The sequence below is a fragment of the Sorex fumeus genome, unplaced genomic scaffold (genome assembly GCF_029834395.1).
Source record: "Sorex fumeus unplaced genomic scaffold, SorFum_2.1 ptg000072l, whole genome shotgun sequence".
Classification (NCBI taxonomy): domain Eukaryota; kingdom Metazoa; phylum Chordata; class Mammalia; order Eulipotyphla; family Soricidae; genus Sorex; species Sorex fumeus.
Window position 1 is genome coordinate 54,825,733 of NW_026606129.1, and position 21,615 is coordinate 54,847,347.

Here is a 21,615-nt window from a genome sequence, read left to right on the forward strand (position 1 = left end):
AACCCAGATTGCTCGCATGGTTGTTCTTCATCTAGTGTTCTGCCAATCCTATTCAGGATGACTCGAGTGAACAGCTTGTAGATGACAGACAACAGGCAGATCGGATGATAGTTGCCAGTGTCATGAATGTCTACCTTCTTGCACAGTAGAACAGTCCTGCTGGTTTTCCACTGGTACAGAACCTTGCATTCAGACAGGTAGCGTGTGAAGAGCCAAATGAGTGCATTGATGAGTACCAATGGCAGATTTTTTAGGCGTTTGAGTCTGACCTTGTCTGGGCCTGGTGCTGTTCCCTTCTTTACTGACGAAATGGCGTGTCAGATTTCGGAAGCGAGAATGTTGGGAATGTTGTACCCATATCTAGCTAAGACCCCTGCACTGCATATGGTACCCTGAGCACTGCCATGGAATATTTTTTCATGCCTGTGAACAGAGTCAAGAATATTCCCTGAGCACAGCTGGGTAGGACCCTGTCCTCCTGCCCATCACAAAGAATAGTCTGGTGCAGTCTAGGAATATAGCTTAATGGGAGAATGCTTGCCCTGCTTGTAGGAAGCCCTGGCCAGTAAACTATGAAACAGTGTTAGAGGCATTGCAAGGTCTCCCTCTCACTGCTCCCTCCTGCTCTCTTTTTTGTTCTTTGCATTTAAACTTGTACTAGGCACTGTATGGACTACTGTGCCCTCTCCTCATTTCTGCCTGTTAAGCCTATTCCAATTTAATGCATGTTCTATTTGGAGCACATTCCCAAGAACATGCCCTCTCACATCACATTCTGCTCCTTCTTATACTAATCATAACTAGCATTTTAAATGAAATTATATAATTATTGTCTTCTCTACATATCCCAATGGTCTGTATCATCTTTTAGATTAAAGACTCTGTTTTCCTCACTGTTTCATTCCTGAATTGTGTAGGCCGTGCTTGGCGAACAGTAAATTTTCAGTAAATATTTTCTGAGTGAACAAAAATATGCATGCTATATGCAGTTTAGATGTAAAAGACTTTCATGGACAGGGATTTTTTAAAGTTGATTTATTTGGGTAAAACCTACCAGTTTAGTTGTGATATAAAGTCTCTTTGGGGAAGAGACCCAGAAGTTAGGTACACTGAGGCAGAAAATGCAGTCTAGAGACTTCTCTAGATTTTCTATACTGGTAGGTGTGTTACTTTCCTTCCCTGTCCATCCTGAGTGGTTCAGCTTTGGATCATCCTTCTTGTCTCTCTGGGCCTAGGACTGCCAGAAATTAGCTGCAGCTTTATGAAAACAACCTGCATTTAATATCTGGCATATCACTAAGTTTAGAGGAAGGGTAAATGTTTGGCAGATAGCTCCATTTTATAATTCAACACACATTAAGGGCTATTTTCCAATACCTATAAGTACTTGATAATTAGCATCAAAACTATTCATTATTTAATCTACGATCTATTTAGAATGAATGGGAGAAATGTCATCTACTTGCTGAAATGGGAGACATGAAAACCATCCAGCCATTCTCTTCTTGAATCGAATCCAACATGTGCTAAGAAAAATCCCTGCATGGGCTCAACCCCTCCAGCTTTCCCTGGGATGAATGTCTTTTTCTATCCAGGAAACATACACCATTGAAGACCTTTTAGGAAAGCCCAACATCCTGCTTACAGCTTGTTCAAATCAGGATATCCTCTCTTTACAAGTGACAAATTTCCAAAATAGAGTGGAACCTAAACTAACTCCCTTCCTTTAAGCATTGGTTTTGGGGTACTGGTAATTTGTAATTCTATATTAGCCTGCAATTATTCATGTACATCAAGATTCTCTAAAAATGGACTCATGATTTGTGCTTGAAATGGCAAGTCTCAATTAATACAGTACTTCTAATTTACTGGGCTGTAAATGATGTTGAGACACAAGATTCTCATGGGTATCAAATGACCTTGGGAGCTCAAGAAGAAACTCAAGCACTGAAACATCCATAAATCCAGATTGCTGGAAGGGTATGGCCTGGAAAGAAGGAATAGTCTATAGTGGCCAGAGATGCTGGGAGGAAAGAAACTGGATATTGGAACCATGAATAAAAGTAGATGGATAGAGCACGTTATGTCTCATAGCAAAAGCATTTTTGGTAGGAAGCTTTGCTGGTCTGATCATATCCTAACCAAGGATGACCCTTCTTTCCAGAACCATTTTGTACATCCCTTTCTTGCTTCCCAGAATACTGGTTTCTGTCTCTGGCCTTTAGAATTTTCTGTATGCTCTCATTCTCTCTCTCTCTCTCTCTCTCTCTCTCTCTCTCTCTCTCTCTCTCCCCCCCCCGCCCCCCGCTTTCAGAGAATTTTTGCTTTGTTGGTTGTCTTTTGGTCCACACTCATTTGTCCTGAAGGCTTACTCCTGGCTCTGTATTCAGGAGTCACTCCGGGTAGGGCTTGGAGGACCTTGTGAGGTACTGGGGATCAAATCCCAGGTTGGCTGCATACAAGGCAAGTGCCTCACTTCCTGTACTATCATCCCTCTGGCCTCATGCCTTCAAAGATTTTGAACCAACAATCTCTCAGCAGTCCAGTCTCTCCTTTCAAGAGATTATATTTACAGCACAAGTTAAATGTCTCCCCATTTCCCCTTTCCATTCAGGATAACTGTCAAGTATACCAATCTTTTACATATTCTTCCTCATGCCCATTTTTATTCAGAATCCTGAATTTTCTGTGGTCACTTTTTCCTCAGAAATGCCAACTTTGTGGTCTGACTGTTTAACAAGCCACTGGATGCCTGCCTGGTACAGTAGGAGCTCGACCAGTATTTGTTTGAATGAGTGAATGAGTGAAGAATGACTGAGAGTGATTTTTGGTCCTGATAATTTGAAGAGGGTGAAATAGACTTAGGAAACCCCCACCTGATTAGTCTTGGGAAAGCTACTGGGCCCTGATTGGGGCTTGGGGATTTGTCACAGAGCCTTGAATAGTGATGGACTCACTGACATTTCTTTATCTGTCCCCCACAAACTTTCTTTCTACCTGTCTTAGCAGCCTGTGAGTGAGGGCCACTTGCGTCTGCTTTCCAGAAAAAAAACATATCAGGGCTTAGAGAAGTTGTGCCACAAGTCCAGGGCCATTGATTTTTCCAACTGTTTAGTGGGGTATTAAACTTGAGACTCTGATTTTAAAAGTTGAGTTCCAGGATGCTACTTGGAAATGTTGGGGTGCTTCCAGTGTTACTCACTGCAGAGAACAAGGATAGAATTGGGTGGGGGGATCATCTTTGATATTATTTATTCACTGGTTCATGGAGTAAATGGAGCAATTGTCTGAGCTAATATTTATGGGGCATTTTGTATGGGTCAATACTTGTGCCAAATTTCTCACCCTCATTCCTTTGCTTGATCCCAAGGGACTAAGTCTCTTAGGCAGAAGGATGGAACTACAGATTGAAATCCGAGGACAGGAGGACCTTATTCAAAGATACAGAATTCAAATGGGAGGATATGTGAGAGTATAGAGGGGATGTGCAGAGAAATAACATTAACTAGCAGAAGCCCCCTTTGTAGCTAAAGAGCCTGAGGGAGCACAGGTGAGAATCGTTATTTGGATGGAAAAAAGGAATGTGTTCATTAGGTTGACTTCATTGAGCAGGAAGACTGAACTTGACAAGGGCAATAAGCAAAGGCAATGCTTTTCATTCAGTTTGGTGCATTATAGATAGGACCTTTGGACAGAGGTCATGGAGAAGAGTTGCACTGTCCTCCCGTTGTTCATCGATTTGCTCGAGTGGGTACCAGTAATGTCTCCATTGTGAGACCTGTTGTTATTGTGTTTGGCATATTGAATATGTCACGGGTAGCTTGCCAGGCTTTGCCATGTGGGCGAGATTCTGTTGGTAGCTCGCCAGGCTCTCCGAGAGGGGCAGAGGAATCGAACCTGGGTCGGCCAGGCTGGCTACATGCAAGGCAAAAGCCCTACCACTGTGTTATCACTCCAGCCCTGAAGAAGAGTAAACTGGTAAAATTGTCATGCACATAAAAGTCTGAATTGTTCCCATAAAAATGGGTTAAGGACATTAAACACTCCTTTTACAGTAAAATAGTCTGTGCTTAATAAAATCAGATTATAAAAATGATATGTACAAATCACAAAATATGGGTATATGAAGCAAAATAGATGAGTCCTAATACATTTCCCAGGTTGAAAAGAGGTCTCCCAAAGATATGTCCAGTACATTACCTCCAATACAAATCATGGATAGCACTTCTCTTGGGAATAGGGTCTTTGCAAGATGCAATTAAGTTGAAGATTTGAGATTAAGGTAATCTTGAATTTTGAATTTTGGGTTGACTCGAAATGTAATGATTGGCTTTTTAAAAAGAAAATGAAGTTATTAGAAGATTTTAGGAGATTTAATATAGAGACACACAGCAAGGACTGTCATGAGAAGAAGGAGGCAGACATTGAAATATGTCTTTAGCTGAGAAATGGAAGGATGGGACAGCAGAAGCCAAGGGAGAAACATGGGCAGATTCTCTCTCACAACCATTGAAAGGCACAGGTCTGTCAAAACCTTGAGTTTGCCCTTTTGGCCTCTCAAGTACAGTTCTGGTGTTTCAAACCACTCTGTTTGTGGTAACTTCTATAGTAGCTACAAAGCTAATATAGTGCATGCAAACCCTAGAAACATAAATCTAAGATTCATTAGATTAAATACCAGATTAAGACTCTTAAAGAAACGTACAGGAAGTAAAAAGGGCTGTCAAACAAAATTAAGAAAAAACAAACCTCCACAAAATAAAAGGTAAACAATCTGTTTAGGAACATACTGTTTTTATAAAAATACAAATCAGCTCGTCCACCATTGAGACCATCAGACTGGGTTGCTTGTTCATACTTGATTGTAATGTTCACCTCCTCAGTAGAGGATGGTAGGGCCAACGGCCTGGGTACAAGGGATACAATGGGAAGGACTGAGTCTTAGGGTGACAACTTTCTCAGTAATGTTGGAACAACCAATATTTTAATAGGGAAACTCATATCAAGGCTGGAAATGAGATGGGAGGCCTGCAGTTCTGGGAATCTAACTTGGAACCTTACATATGCAAAGCAGATACTCTGTCACTAAGATATATATATATATATATATACATATATATATACATATATATATATTCCTGTTCCTGCAACCATTTTTAGCCTATTTAAAAAAATTAATAAAACCCCCACCTAATACTGGTCTACTTTGCCATACAACCCCACAGCATATGACTTTAACAATAGATGAAGTCCAGGATTTCCTCTTCTATTAGAACATCTTGCTAAGCAAGCTTGTGCAATCAATAAATGATTATTTTATTAGTCAGTAGAACGCCATTTCAAGTGTTTGATCAAATAGGTGTGTTTAGCACAACCTTCATCTTAACTAGATCATATTTTTAGTGATTCTGCTTCCCTTGTTTACCATGCCTTAGGAGTATCAAAATATCAGTCTCTTAAAGAGATATAACTCCTTCCATCCTTCCTTCCTTCCTTCCTTCCTTCCTTCCTTCCTTCCTTCCTCCCTCCCTCCCTCCCTTCCTCTTTCCCTCCCTTCCTCTTTCCCTCCCTCCCTCTTCCTGTCTCCCTCCCTCCCTCCCTCCCTCCTCCTCCTTCTCTCTTTTTCTTTCTTTCTTTCTTTCTTTCTTTCTTTCTTTCTTTCTTTCTTTCTTTCTTTCCTTCCTTCCTTCCTTCCTTCCTTTCTTCCTTTCTTTCTTTCTTTCTTTCTTTCTTTCTTTCTTTCTTTCTTTCTTTCTTCTATTTGGGCCACAGCCTGCAGTGCTCAGGGCTTATTCCTGGTTCTGTGTTCAGCATCATTCCTAGTGAACTTAAGGGACCATATGGGGTACTGGAGATTGAACCTGGGCTGGCCCTATGAAAGGTAAATGCTGTATCTCATGTACTATTGCTCTAAATTATACTTAAATAGGTCTGATTTGAGAGCAAGTTTTGGTGTGAAAATGAGATGGGTGAAATGCTCCTTAGACCACCCATTCTTACTGCATTTCTAAAGGTATTCACAGATCCCCAAGGGCAACTTTGGATTTCAAGGACCACCTGGAGATATGGGAAGCCTTTTACTCACCCCAAATAATTCACACTAAAAATAAATAAGGAAAGAATTGCCTGCCTTTAAATTGGGTATTAAACATGTTGAGACAGCGAGCTAGTAAAATGGAATTTTTGCTTCTAATTGGGAAAGGTTTTTATATGACATTGACATAAATTGAGGTCATTGATGAAGAAGCCAAGCACCATGGATTTTTCAGTGTCATTATTGTATTTGCATTGTGGTAGATTAATTTAAGAGGGGTTGTAGCAGTGAGTAATTCACAGTAATTGTTGTCAAGCTTGGACAGGAAAAATAAAGAGCTTCCATTTTCCAGGATTGGGAGGATAAAGTCTTTCTCAGAATTACCCTGTGGTAAAGATTGCATTGGTCATTTTCACTCTCCAAACCCATGCTGTGGTTGATTATAGTTTTCAAGAGCTAGAGCATTTATGCTTGGGAAGAGAGTCAGAATCCTAATTGCCTATTTAATTTGGGTAGCTTATCTGAAAGAGTAAGACAGGCCCAAGGTAAGACAGTAAGATAAGATGCAATGTCTTTCTCACTGGGTCAGATGACAGTCTGTGGGTTCTAAATTGGATTTCTCTATATAAAGAACCAGGAGGCTGCTGTGGCAAAGGTCAGAGAGCTATGGAGAAGGGTGGGGGTGCGTTGGTGTCCATGGTTAGTTTCTTACCCATTTACATGAAATTTTCTAGCAGTATTTTGCTCATTGGCTTATGATACTTGAGGAGTAGTGTGATCAAATAGTCTTCATCTTCCTGCCCATGGGGTGTCAGGAAATTTTTAAAATAAGCTTCCTGGGGTAACATTGCTGCATGATGGAGTCCCACTGTGAACTTGAAAGAGCCTTGCAAATAACTTTGGGAATGCCTTTGCCATTAGTCTTTCCTCTATTTGTTTAACCTTCCCCGAATTCCTTCAAGTGCATATTACTATCTCCAACCAAAGACCAGACACCTAAACTCCTCTTGCTACATTTTCCACTTGTGTAGCTGGAGGGCAAGAGTGGCACCTGCCTTGGAGGCAGTGGTTGGGGCCATAGCAGGTAAGGGAAGAAGGGTTCTGGTGCCAAAAGAAGGATCCCACAAAAATTTCTCCCTTTTATATTTGTTAACATGCCTTTCCTGTTGCCATTATATCCTATTAGAGTGGAGATGAACACCCTCTCTTAGAATGTTGTTTAATGCAGCATAATTTTGATCCAGAATCTTCAGAGGTTCAAAAGAAAACAGTGATAGAGCATCCTCAGTGATCCATTTTGCTTTGACATGTTTTCACAAAATACTTATTTCTTTCTTTTTTTCTTTTTGGGTCACACCCGGCAATGCTCAGGGGTTACTCCTGGCTTTGCACTCAGGAATCACTCCTGGCGGTGCTTGGGGGACCATATGGGATGCTGGTAATTGAACCCGGGTTGGCAGCATGCAAGGCAAATGCCCTACCCACTGTGCTATTGCTCCAGCCCCACAAAATACTTAATTCTCTATTTTTGTGCTTGCCCTTGCTCTTAATTAATGAACAATAGGAGGGTATTATCTTTGAATTGATAAGGGTGAAGGAAAGACATTTGCTTATGGGATTACAGGACAGAAAATAAGGAAAGTAGATGGTTGTCTGATAGCTTCTTGAAGGAGTTGAAGGAGCTTCTTCATTTTATTCACTCACCCATCTATTCTTCCATCCACTATTCATTCACCCACCCACCTATCGACCTATCCATGCATCTCAAACAATGAGATTTTATGCCACATGCTGAATGAAGGGGCACAGTTGTGACAATTTAACCACACTAAAGCAAATCAAAGCAAATCATCACCTTTGGCCTCCACCAGTAGGGGTCGGCCATAGAGAATGGGATAAACAAACAAAAACTGACCAAGCTTTAGGATCACCTGGGCAGCAGCAATCGTTGAGCTCATAATCTGGCCATGTATTCGGTACAATTTGGCTCCCTGATCTTGGCACTCAGCATGTGAGTTATTGTTAACTGAGATATTAAAGACAGCTGGGAAGCACATCCGAATTCTAGGTGCATGAAGAGCAGAGACTGGGGTCTTTCACATAACCAAACAGGAGGCACCCTTAAAGGAGAGAACGAAGTCATGACAATTCCCTCCTCTGCTTTGCTTAAGTTGCTCTCCATATCTAAAATACCCTAAACTGTTTTATTCTATTCTTTCCTGTTCTCATTTTTTTTTAACCTGTCCTATTATCTATTCTATTGTTTCTTGGGAGCTTTTTTGTTTACTCTAATTCTAAAAGCTTCAAACTGTTTTGCCCAGAGGACTATCTCCACCTTAGGAATTTTGTTAGGGGGACAATTTCCCAGAGGACTAAAACTAAAATAAGGCGGTATCTGCCCCTATAGAAATCTCAATCTGATGAGCAACACAATAGCAAAATAGAACAATGTAGTTATGCATTCTTAATTTACTCCTTCCCTTAAAACAAACTTCTAAGGTGGAAGTGGCTTAAAGCAGTACTGTGATGACTTCAGTGATTTCAGTGAAAACAAACACTTTTTCCTGTTTTAATACTAAGTATTAAAACAAGAAGGGAAAAGTGGAAAGTAATGCCAAGGTCTTTCTTTACTTTCTCTAGAACTGTGTGAAATTGTAAGTTATAAATGTAGGTATATCTTTCAAGAGAGAAGCCCTCATTAGAAGCTCTGGGGTGACTTGGAAAGCAGGGGCAGGATTGGGAAGCCAAAATACATGGAAATTTCAGATCAAAGCATTTTGGAAGCTATAACTTTCCTCATGCTGATAGCTGCCTGAGATGTTGGATGCCAGCATGGTTGTATTCCTCTTTGTTTGTTAATATTTCCCTTCTCTGTCTCTCTTTTTCAGACCCAGCTATTGTCAATGGAGTTTATTGGTCTGAATCCCTTAACAAAGTTTTTGTGGATAACTTCGACCGTGACCCATCTCTCATATGGCAGTACTTTGGAAGTGCGAAGGGCTTTTTTCGGCAATATCCAGGTGAGTATGCCTGCACTGAGAATTAGGATTCAGATGAATAGTCCTGTACTATTTTCCTTTAGGGCTCAGGGCTAAAACATTCTTTCCCTTCCCTCAGGAGAAAATGAAAGAAATATTAAGTGCAAATTGTCAGGGTACAGAATGGGAATGGTGAATTGGCAGCCACATTCATTCAAGCACACATAAAGCATTTTGATTTTTATGTGACTTTGGCATCTTTCTCAATAGAGTAATTCAGAGAGCTGCCACTAAAAGTGAGGAATTGGGGTGTGAAAAGTACCATATTTTATCTTTCTGGAGAAGAGTTTATTTTTATTACTATGACTTCTTCTACCACCACGATTACAACTACTCTATAACTGTATTACAATATGATTATTATTATCGAGGGAAAGAGCAAGTCATAAATGGGGAGAGTTCAATAGTGACTGGAAGCTATAAGCAATGGATTTCCTCACTTCAGAACTGACTTCATGGAGGATGAGTTTGAAATGACCAAAAGTCTATTAACATCAGCAGCATCAGGGTCACCAAAAGCACCCTCAGAAGGTGTGTTGTCAGTGTTGGTTCATCAAGCTCTTGGAACAGGTGTTCTTTCTGGGGCCTTCCCGGGCCTCTGATTTGCAATAGGAATTGAATTCTGGCTTGGTTTGAATGTTAATTAAAAAGGGAAGTTTTAATTTTGCTTACAAGTTGTGAAAACAGGACTCGAGGCTGCAATTGTGCCAACATCACAGCTGTAGAAATTAACAAGCTCAACCTAAAAGAAGGAAAAACGCCCCGTATAATCTTAGAGCAATTAAGTGGAGTCTTTTATGTTTTCATTAAGTAAAACTAGGCACCTGATGTCTTCCCACTTTGAGGCACAGAGACTGCCAGCCTCTGCCTGGAGGAGCTGTTTGCCCTGCACACAGCATCTGTCCCATGAGGCTTGCCTGCCAAGCCTTTGCTGTGCCATGTTTTTCAACATTTCCTGAGAGCTGTGTTCAGCAGGGCGTGTTGGTTCCTCCTGGCGTGCATGGAAATTTAAACAATAAGCATTCTATTAAAGATAGTGTTATAATAAACAGTGGTCTATTAAAGTTCCAGTGCCACCAAATAGCCATCTGCTTCCATATACTCATAAACGCAACACAGATGTTTCTAGAAATAGCGAAGTAGGATAGGATGAGGGGGCTGAGTCATGAAAGAAGCCACAAAGACATCTTACCAAGTCACTGTGTGGCATTTGAACGAAGGTGGGGTACAAAAGAAGAAATCACAATTCATCTGTTGTAACCTTCAGCAGGAGGTCATGAAGAAATGCAAAGACTGAGGTATATCCTCTGTTTTGGGATGCTTTAATAAAATACTATGATGTAGTGGAAAGCTTAAACAGCAGACATTTATTTCTCACAGTTTTGGTGAGTGGGTCATCTTGTTGAGCATGCCTTCCTGATTTGATGGTGGCTACCTTCTTGTTTTGTGCTCACATTGTATATTAATGGCTCTAGTTTCTCCTCCTCTTTGTCTGAAGACGCTTATTCCATGATTGGGGATCATTCCCTCCTGACATTATGTAAGCTCATTGCCTCCCAAATACCTCATCTCTTGGTACAGTGCTGATGGCTTTAGAGTTTCTATGTGTAGAGGAACAGAAGCAATTCCATTCATAACTCAAAGTAAATCTGTAAAAATCCATTGAAGGTTTATGTGAAAAGTCCTTTTACATAGAGTTTTTATCAGAAGAGTTGACTCAGACATGTTTACTTTTATTCTTTTTAAATTAGTGATAGAGTTTTGACTTTATGAAATGTTTCTTTGCAAGTCAAGACATGGGTGACAGTCTCCCAAATGGCTTTTACTTTTTTGATATAAGTCCCGTGGTCATTCATTGTTTGGTTTTGAACAGAGAGCATACCTCTTGTCAGCTTAATTAAAATGATCATTGGAAGAACAATCCATGGACATTTTATTTCTAGGATACTTTTTATTCTAGGATGCTTCTTTGCGTGTTTAGATATATTAGGTATAATGGTATGAATCAGTAATAAGTGTGTACATCCTTTAGCAGAAGCAATCCTCATTCTTAAAAGTGTGTTTTGAGGACTAGCTTTATACTAAGATGTGGTGAGACAGCAGAATAAAATGGTGAACTAGATAAAAAAAGAGCTCTTAAAGCTTATAAAGCTCCCTCTTGTGGGGAAAAGTGTTCACTAGGGATTTGGCTACAAGTGACAGAGACCCAGTTCCAACTAACTCTAGGCTAAGAATGTATTGCATAACTTAGAAATCTAGGGAGTGAGCTAATCAGCAAGATCATTGGATTTTGAATATTGTCAGCAATCTCTCTCATCTTTGCCTTCTTCTAATCTGACTTTATTTCACCATCAGTTGATCTCCGTGTGACAGGCAATCGCAATATTCTTCAACTATGATTCTACGGGATGAGCAAGCCCTAGTTCCAATATATTGGATGAAATACAATTATTAACTTGGTCTGAGTGACATGCCTAAATAGAGTAACTAGAAATACCAAGTAATGGTAGGGCTAGCCTGGGTAGAGACTATTTGGAATTGGTATGCTCTTTCTTGGACTGGATCACTAAGGAAGGGACAGTGAAAACATAGGATACAGAAACCAGGTAAATGAGTCATCGTGGTATAGGGTGTTGGATGCTTAGGTGAGGAAAATAGAAAATGCTATTTTATGTTTTCTGAATCACTGAAAGTGAATAACAATTTCACTCTCTGGAGATGAGAACAGAATTCTTGGGAAAAAAATTAACAAGTAAAGGATTAGTCAAGCTAGATATCTGTGATGTTGTTCATTTCCACATGGCTCTGTGTAGAGCTCCTCAATTAAGCCTCTAATGTACACAATGCAGTTGTATCGTTATGCTATCCCAGGGGAATTTCAGTGATGATGGACATGTTCTGGGCATACAGTGTTGATACAGATGCCACAGACCACCTATGGCTATAGAGTAGTCAAAATGTGTATGGTGAGTTTGATGAATTAAAAAATGAATTGTATTGAGATTTAATTAATCCAAATATAAAATGAAGAGCTACATGTGAAAAATAACTACTTCTATAAGCAGTATAACTCTATAAAAAAAAAAAACCAACTTGTAGCCTTGGGACCAGAGAGATCAGGGTTAGGTGCTTGTCATGCATGCAGTCTTTTCTGGTTCAATCCCTAACAACACGTTTGGCCCGCCATGTACCACCTAGAATAACTCCTTAGTGCAGAACCAGGAGTAAGTTCCGAGTGTCTCCCGGAAATAAAAAAGCCAAATAATGCAAAAGATTTGTAGTCTTTTACCCAGTTTATTTGTAGTCTGATACCCAGTTTGCAGGGTACTGGTCTTAACTTTTCGCACCTGCATTGCAAAGGGGTGTAGGCGTCACAGAGGAAAGTAGTTCAGTTGTGTTATTCTGAATAATTCAAAATTATCAGCAATGGAGTGCTAATAAAGGGTCTTTGAGCTTCTCAGGATTGACTATTTGAGGCTCAGAGAATTTTTGTTTTCATTTTATTCTTGAGAGCCTTTGTGAATGCTGTGAAAATAAGCATTCATTTTGACCATAGTCTCAGTGACACCCCTCCCCCACTCCGCCCCCAGTCACTGAGCCCTGTGTTGCGAGTTTATACAAACATTGTCTGGTTTAATCCTCTCCATGATTTTGATGCTATGAGGTGGAGTCACTGTAATCCCTATGAAACAAATGAAGAAACTGGCAAAAAGAGTAACTGATTAATGCAAGTTTCATCAGCAGAGTAAGAGGGAATTGATAATGGTGTAAATCCTTCAACCACCCTCTTTCTTTTTATGCAAGCATGATGGTTTTCATCCTGCAAAATATGAACTCTGGCCTGCAATCTTCTGCCATTGGGTTTTCAATTCCCAACTTCTTTATTTGAAGATCTGCCCCAGAAGGATAGAGCCATCTGTTTTACCTATCACACTGTGACCAGCACCAATAATAACATATTCTAAGTACTCATCAGTCTGTTTTTGGTGAAGGGATCCATCAATCTATGAATCCAAATTCCTCTTGAGTTATTGTTTTCCATAACAGTGGCAATAACAGTCCTCCCTTTTCAGAAACAATTGAGCTGTTACCTCTCTGGCATGACGGTCATTGACTTAAGTCGGATGGAACTCAGTGACAAGCAGGACACTAATGTACATACACAAAACAGCTGTGGCTTCCCTTTCTTCCCTCTGTTTCATACTCTGCATGTCTTCCCAAGCCTCTGCCTTTCTAGTTCCAATGATTTCACCATGTTCTGGATAAAAGATGCCTCATCTACTGGCCTTTTATGTCAGGATGCCTCCTGACGACCTCATTATAATTACTAAGGGTCTGTAGACTCATCATCTCCAAGAAGGCAGAATCACACCTACAAAAGGAATCGTCTTCCTGGAAACTTCATATCCCACTTACTATATTCTCTGTGTATGACCAGTTTCTCTCTTGGGGATAACAACCAAAGCTGAACTACTGCTCTTGTTCTGGTTATGAGTGAATTTACCCGAAGTGATTATAGAAAAAGCTGTCTCTTATCAAGCATAAAAGACCAATTAAGTTTATGAATGATGATATGAAGCTCAGTATTATATTCTAATCATTACCTAGCATTAGATTCTAGTCCTTTCAGAGTCGTATCTCAGAGAACTTGTTCCAGTAGAAGTCATAGATTATCATAAATGGAACGGTTTTGTTCGTCTGTCATAATCTCCCTTTCATAGTAATTGAAAACTTGACTCATTGCTAAAGCCATAAGCAGAGAGGTACTGCTTGCTTGTCTGCAAATTTGGGCTTATACGTGTTATTGTGTTTTAGTCCATCAAATATTGATTATACAGTATTGCTTTTTATTTTTCAGTGAAGCAAAGTAGTTTTATTTAAAGAAAGTGAGAAAACCAGGAAGGAGAGAAAGAAAGAGAAATATGTTTAAGGAAGAATACTGGATGCTCCAGAAGGGAAAGGCCTATACAGCTTTACTTTATCCTTTTGCCCATCTTCCTTGCCAAGTTCAGGTTTAGCAATGGGTGAAGTATGGTTGATATTGAAGTACTCCATCTTGACCAACTTTACAGTATTTTTATAAAATTGAATGGAAATAGTTCATAATTTAGCGTTTTATGTCCTTTATCATGCTACATAATTTCTCATAATATTGTGATGTGAGATGGGATTTATTTAGATGTAGAAGATTTTTCAGTTTTCTTTACCCTCCCAAAATGAACTAAGGGGCCTGGTATCACCAAGTATAATCACTCCTAATGATCCTTGAACAAGTAGATTTGACACTTCAATGCTTGGGTCCAAGGATATGATACTGCCTGGATCCTGTGGCGTTTAGGACCACAAGGGGTATCCCAACAGTTTTAAGGACTGTAGCAGGCATTTTTACTCCAGGGCCTGCAGGACTTTACCAGACAGTGTTATAGAGAGGCATGTGGTGCAAGGAATCTAACCAGGGCCCCATAAATGCAAATTGTGGAGCCAGTAGCCAAAAAGACACTTTAAACCAAAATTGACTATGACTCAACTCACATTAGAAACTAGCATTTTATTCTAGAGAGAAAATTTAAACCTAAAGTTATATTTTAAGAAAACCTAAAGTTATATTTTAAGATACTTATTAAAGTTATGGACTAAGTAAAAAAAAACCCCAGTTAAGAATAAGAAAAGTTAAGCTACTTCTTTATTTGCCTTCTTTTCTTTCCACATCTTTTCTCTTGTTATGTCACACTGAACACTTAGACAGTGTTCAGGTATTGGATTGTGGAGATGGGTTGACTAACCCTGGCAGTTCCTGGCATGTTTTATTAATGGCTTTGCATGAAAGAAAGAAGAGAAGCAATAGGTTAGGACACTCTGTTAAGGCAGAGATTTTTTACGAAGGAGAGGATAGAGTCAAGGAGAGATAAATACAGAGAGTAAAATTTGGGGTCTTATTGTTCTATTTATTATGAATTCAAGGTTCTTTATAGTATTTCATCACTTGTTAAACAGTTTTGACATATTTACCACATGGAATTACAGTGGCAATATGTGGCTTGACCTCCAGTATTGTCCTAGACTCTGTTCTGTTGGCCTCCACTGTGCATTTTCATGTGCTAACAGGGAAAATGAAGTCAATGTTATTTTAGGTGAAGTTAATTTCCCTCCAATATTAGCTTATAATGCCGTTGGGTGAGAAACCATGGAATATAGGAGAGTTGCACAATATTGTAAATCTAATCTGATTTGAGTATCTGGTTCTGTGGTAGAGATTTTGACATTATTTTTAGTTTCACAAAGAAGTAGGTTGAATGTTCTAGGGATTACCTCCTGTAAAATAAAGGCCAGTGGTTACAGATGCCCGCAATGAAGGCAGGTTACCTCTGAGAGGAGGAGAATGAATGGCAGTAGATTCTGTGGCCATACTGCCTCATTCTTCCTCTGGAGAACTACGTGTCTAGCCTGGCTGGGATCCCAAAAGGTACGTTGGTGCTTCCAGAAACTTGTGGGTCATGGAAATGCTTCTTGACTAAATGAAATTCCCTGGATTTCAAGACTTTAAAGGAGCCAACTATTGTTTCCTGGGATCCAGATTTACTCAAACATTTTCAAAGTAACTGTGTACAAAAAATTCTCTACTAAGCTGTTGATGCATCCTAGGGGCACTACTACCATCTGTGATGAGATTTTCTGAAGTTTGTCACCTAAAACATTCTGTCATGAGATTCTTTGGGGAGGAAGGGCTCCGTCTTCAAATGAGTTTGGTAAGTGCTACCCAGGCTGTTCCAGTCACAGAAATTAAAGAGGCCCATAAGCAGATTAAAGGCCTTCAGATATTCCTCCGGAGGCTTAGAAGCCAATTTTACTTTTATTCCCTTAACTTCGCTAGCATCTCCTCCTGTAGAACTTCTCACAGAGAAGCCTTATATAAATTCCTGTTTAAAGAAGAGAATGGAGCCCTCTTCCTAGTCCTCCCTAAATATCTCAGAAAACTCTAATAGCCTAAGGAGAAGATGTTGACCCAAATAGCAGATTCAAGCAAGAGGATTCCTTAGAGGGCCTGCTTTTCTTGGAGTTAAGATAGGATCTTCTATTGTTATACCCAGGGTAACTGAGTAAACATTTTATGGTGAGATACTGGTCAACCTCCTAGTGGAGAAGAATAAGCCCCCATATCTATACAAAGTTTGTTTTATAGTAGGGCCTCTTGCAAACTGCCCTGGTGTAGAATTATTCACATACTGAAAAGTTAATCTGGGTGTTGGCACAGGAAAATAGCCTTGGATTCTTTATGAAGTTCTTTCATATTCTTATCACAATCTTTAGATTCTCTCTCTCTCTCTCTCTTCTCTCTCTCTCTCTCTGTCTCTGATTCTCCTTTTCTGAGGGAAATCCATCAGGGTAGCCATGTCTACAATGCCTGGAGATATTGTCTTTATTTTCTCTCAGTGAGAGCCTTCGCATTGCCCCTGAAAGGAAGGGCCTTGTTTACTGGTTCCTGTGGTTACCCTGATCCCCTTGTTCTGGCATAAATCTTCTCAATGTGTGGCTACCCTCATCCCATCACTTCATTGAACTTGACTTAGTTATCTTATCTTCAGCTTCTTTGCAGAAGTTGCCTTCCTTTACCTGGGGTAACCTCCCCTCTACACTTTAGCCCCCACCCCTGCCCCGCATCTTTTCTCTTATAAATCCTATCCAAGGAATGTGAGTTTCCTCCAAATGTATGTTACTTGGGAAGAGGACCTTTGAAGATATTGCATGTTACCTTGGAATAAGGTCAGATTGGATTAGGATTGGTCCTAAATCCAATATGAAAGCTGCTCTTCTAAGAGGAGAAGATGCTTAAGCACAGGGAACAGAGAACCACTTGAAGACAGAGGAAATTAGGGTGACACAGCTATAGGAGGAATACAGGGGATGGTGGGAACCATCAGCAGCTAGAAAAGATAAGGAAGAAGCCATTTCTGTAGCATTTTTAGGAAAGATGGCTCTGCCCACACTTTGAGAGAGAATTCATTTCTGCTCAATAATTTCTTTAGCAGGAATGTATTGTATCAGCTCTAGCCACTAATATACCACTATTTTGCTCTCTGTCAGTTGCCTTCTTCATGTTGGGAATTAGAATTACTTTTTTTCTGGTGGTGGTTGAGGATCATCCAGCAGTACTCAGGAGTCACTCCTATCTGTGCTAGCAGCAACATATCCCACGTCAGAGAATTATCTGGAGTTGGTTGCATGGAAGGAAAGCACGTTGTCTCTGTATTATTTCTATTTGGGACCACATGTTTTGGAAGTAAAATAATTTTATTTGAAAAAGTTTACCTAAAGAAATGTGAAGGGAGAGAAAATGAGATTAAATGTTAAAAGAGAACATAGACTGCTCAAGAAAAAAAGAAAACTGAATAAACATTTTATGGTGAGATACTGGTCAACCTCCTAGTGGAGAAGAATAAGCCCCACATATCTATACAAAGTTTGTTTTATAGTAGGGCCTCTTGCAAACTGCCCTGGTGTAGAATTATTCACATACTGGAAGTTAATCTGGGTGTTGGCACAGGAAAATAGGCTTGGATTCTTTATGAAGTTCTTTCATATTCTTATCACAATCTTTAGATTCTCCCTCTCTCTCTCTCTTCTCCCTCCCTCTTTCTCTCTCTCTCTCTCTCTCTCTCTCTCTCTCTCTCTTTTTTCTCTCTCGCTCTCTCTATCTCTGATTCTCCTTTTCTGAGGGAAATCCATCATTCATTCACTGGTTCCTTAGATTCTGCAACCGGTGGTGGTTTATTTTCTTCATCTCCAAAGAGCTTAGTGTTTGCACCTCAAAGAGATGCTGTCTTTATTGGGCTGCTTCAAAGCTAGGGAATTTAATCTTAGTTTTATTATTTTCAGAAAAACTCATTGCCACTGCCTCCTATGTCTATCTTCCCACAATTGTGCTCTTTAGGGATTTCATCTCTCTAAATCTTTAAAGGGCATGTAGGTAAAGGCTTGTCTTCTATAGCTACTTCCTGCCGGTAAAAAGCATAAACCTACCTATTAAAAAGTGAAATATTAAGCTAACTTAGGATTAATGGTGCCCAGGCAATGGTTAATTGAGGTTCAATGTTGTCAAAGTCTGAAAGAGAGACCAGTATGACTTTTCATACATTAACATCAACACAATGCCTCTTAGTGACCTCTCTGGCACTTGTACTTTCTTATCTAAAATCTGCATTCCCTGATGATGGGAACCTTCCTGACAGCAGGCAGGATCTGAATCCATCTTTTAGTCACTGCTGGATGTGTCTCAGCTTGCAGAGTGCTTGAAGTCTGAGGAAAATTGTGATTAGCAGGCAAAAGGTTCTGTACCCATTTCATTTGATCTGCATTCCCCTTGGAGTTGTGTCCCTGGAAAGTTATTCCAGCAGATCAATTTCGTATTGGCTTCTCAAAAAGCATCAAGTTTCATCAGCAACTGGGAGGCATTATAAACCCATTTGCAAGGAAATGATCTCAATCTAAATGTAGAGCTTGGAGTGTCCTGGACTAAAAGCTGGGACAGTGAAAGAGAATTGCGTGTTTTCTGCTCGCACTGGAACTCATAGAGAGCTATGATAAGGAGGAGGAGGGTATCATGGGATGGGACAGAGGATGGTCAGATATGGTCTTGATCTATAATCACTCATCATACAATTCCAGAAGCATTACTGAATGTCTACCATGGTTTAACAGATTTTTTTAAAAATCTCTTTGTGTTGGAATAAAACTGACTCCCTGTAGAAATATAAATCGGAACATTACCTAGCCTCATCATAGAGGTAATTTTATTATGTACTAAGGCTGTGCCTCCTAGCTGTGCTTTGCTTTATACAAATTGATGTGTTATATGCCACTAAACGAGTTGCATTTCTGTCCCTTAGTGTACAATATTATATCAGTTTCTGTGTATCTTCATTATATAATGACCTTCATTTCACAGTAGCCTCTCATATTTATTTTATAATTCATAGCAGTAGTTCTTTAAATCAGGCATATTTGCAAATGGGAAATGTGGATATAAGAAAAATTGAATAAAATGGTTCTTTAGGTTGCAAACTCTTGTTTTAAGTATAATGATTTGGGAATGTTGTCTTAAGCATATGCCTAATTTTAATTTAGGAATATGGTTATTACTGGTTAAAAAGAAGAATCACAATGTCATAATATGAGCCTGGATTTTCTCTTTATGTAAATACATATTTTTGTCTTGCATCCTTTCTTTAATTTTCTTTATTTTTTGTAAAGAGAATGTCCAAGAAGTGCTTGAACTTGGGACAAATCTCATTGATACTAGACCAACAGAGTCAAATTATTGCATAATAAGGCTCTATGAGGTGGTGTTGCTCTAGACCTGTGGTTCTGGGGATCAGTAGGTCACAACAGCAGTGCTTGGGGGAGTTCCATGGCTTTACTTGGTTGAGCTCAGGGGTCACACAGTAATCCCCAACCCCTGCACTATCTTCCTATCCTCTTCTCTTTATTTTTCTTAACTTGCAAGTTTTGGCTTCACTTATTTAAGCCATTCTGATGTCAAGACTTTAAGAGTTTTGGTTTTCTATCTTATTTTAGATAGTACTTTTCTTGTCAAGGGCTGGAGCACTAGCATAGTGGGTAGGGCGTTTGCCTTACATGTGGACAACCTGGGTTTGATTCCTCTGCCCCTCTCGGAGAGCCCAGCAAGCTACCGAGAGTATCCTGTCTACATGGCAAAGCCTGGAAAGCTACCCATGACGTATTCTATATGCCAAAAACAGTAACAACAAGTCTCACAATGGAGATGTTACTGGTGCCCGCTCGAGCAAATCGATGAACAACAGGAGGACAGTGCTACAGTGCTACTTTTCTTTTCAAATCAAATTTGATTCTTAGAAAGTAAGTTGTAGGAGATGAGGAGATAGCTTATAGGTTAAGAGCATGTGTTGTACAGGAACAGAGACCTGAGTTCAAGCCCCAGCCTTACATGGACCCCTAAGCATAAGAGCTATATCCCAAGAATCCAGTAACACCACTTGGTTACTGGATTGGAGAACCCATGAACATTTATGAGGTTCCCTTTGTGGCCCCCAAGACTGCTGGGCTGAGCAGCACCACATTGCCAGTGTGAGATTATCCTTCTAGCATGGTTGGCTGAGTATTATCAGAAGTGGGCCCCAGATCCCTGAGCACTGTGACATCCTAGATAAAGCATGGAAACATCTGAAAAGAAAAGAGGGCTTTTTTATTTTCAGTGAACAACTTTAGTTGTGAATGGTGAATACCAGCATAGAATGGGAAACAGCTTCAAAGAGAAGTTGAAGTCTGGTATTATGACCAATAGAGGTAGAGTGAGGGAACAGCTTATACATATTTTAAGTGGCTTTTCAGGAAATTCATATAGATTCCTGAGGGGATCAGTGAGAATGAGCAATTGAGGGCTTATTGAACATATAAGAACATACAGGGTATGTCCATGACACAGAGAAATGTCATTGGGGGTGTGTAGTTTAATACGCTAATGAAGACCAAGGAGAGTAGAGGTTGAAATGGGTTTCACTAGCTGGTGCTCACTGGCCAGGGTCCTGGGAGCCTTATGAGTGCAAAAGTGTTCCTAAGATTCTGCTTTGGTTACTTCAGAGCTGGAGCCTTATTAGTGCAAAATGTTCATAAGACTCTGCTTTGGTTATATCAGAGCTAATAGGATCGAGCTTCTGCCAGGGAGAGGCTGGCACATCCTCTCGACCTCAAGCCTAGAGGCTGGAGAAATAATATAGAAGTTAAGGCACCTGCCTTGCATGCAACTGACACAGGTTAAATTTTTGGCTCTCCATTGGTTTCCCCCAAAGCCTACCAGAAGTGATCCCTGAGTACAGAGCGAGGAGTAAGCATGAACACAGGGCAAGGACTAGGACTTGAGTACAGCCAGGTGTGGCCACCAAACCAAAACCGAACAAGAAACTACGTGACTGAGCTAGTCTGGTTTAGCTTTTCCTAACCCCAGAGAATCCTTCTAAGATTTCCAGAATAAGGATAAAAAGAAGGGTAAAAGCTTTGATAACTGTGAAATAGGCCCTCCGAAAATAACAAAACTAGACTTAGTAAAAAAGTAGAGAATATCAGTCTCAAACAGTTCTGTCCAGACTGCAAACCTACAGAATAAGGATGTAGGTTCCCATTTTTATACAAGGGCAAACGTTCCAATCCTGAACACCTGAAAATCAAACTTTATTATGTGATATAATCAAAGCAGTTTGATTTTATTTCTGTGTGGAAAGCCAGACTGGCTTGGCAGCAGTGGGATTTGGGGGAGGGGACATTCTGATGTTTAAAACAGAAGTGAGGAAAGATGGGAAGTGTGTATATTCTTAGAAGGAAATGCTTCAAATACCTTTAATCTCATTCCTGTGCTGTAAAAGTCACCTACCTGGGTCCAGAGCCAGAACCCACTTTGCTCAGAACTCTAGGAAGGAACCTCATGAACTTTGGCATCTTCCACTAATGAGTCGCTAGTGGAGTCCTTTCTTGATGGACAGCTCATCACTAAGGTTGTCACCGCCTTTTGCG

At 40.0% G+C, this 21,615-nt stretch overlaps 1 protein-coding gene across 2 annotated transcripts in view; it reads left to right on the plus strand.

The window, feature by feature from the left end:
• Positions 1 to 21,615, plus strand: part of CACNA2D3 (calcium voltage-gated channel auxiliary subunit alpha2delta 3) — a 1,033,411-nt gene that overhangs the window by 469,542 nt on the left and 542,254 nt on the right. For both annotated transcript variants that reach the window (XM_056129451.1, XM_056129450.1), the window contains exon 6: positions 8,923 to 9,054. In XM_056129451.1, coding sequence (XP_055985426.1) covers positions 8,923 to 9,054 — 132 coding nt within the window. The remainder of the gene's footprint in view (positions 1 to 8,922; positions 9,055 to 21,615) is intronic.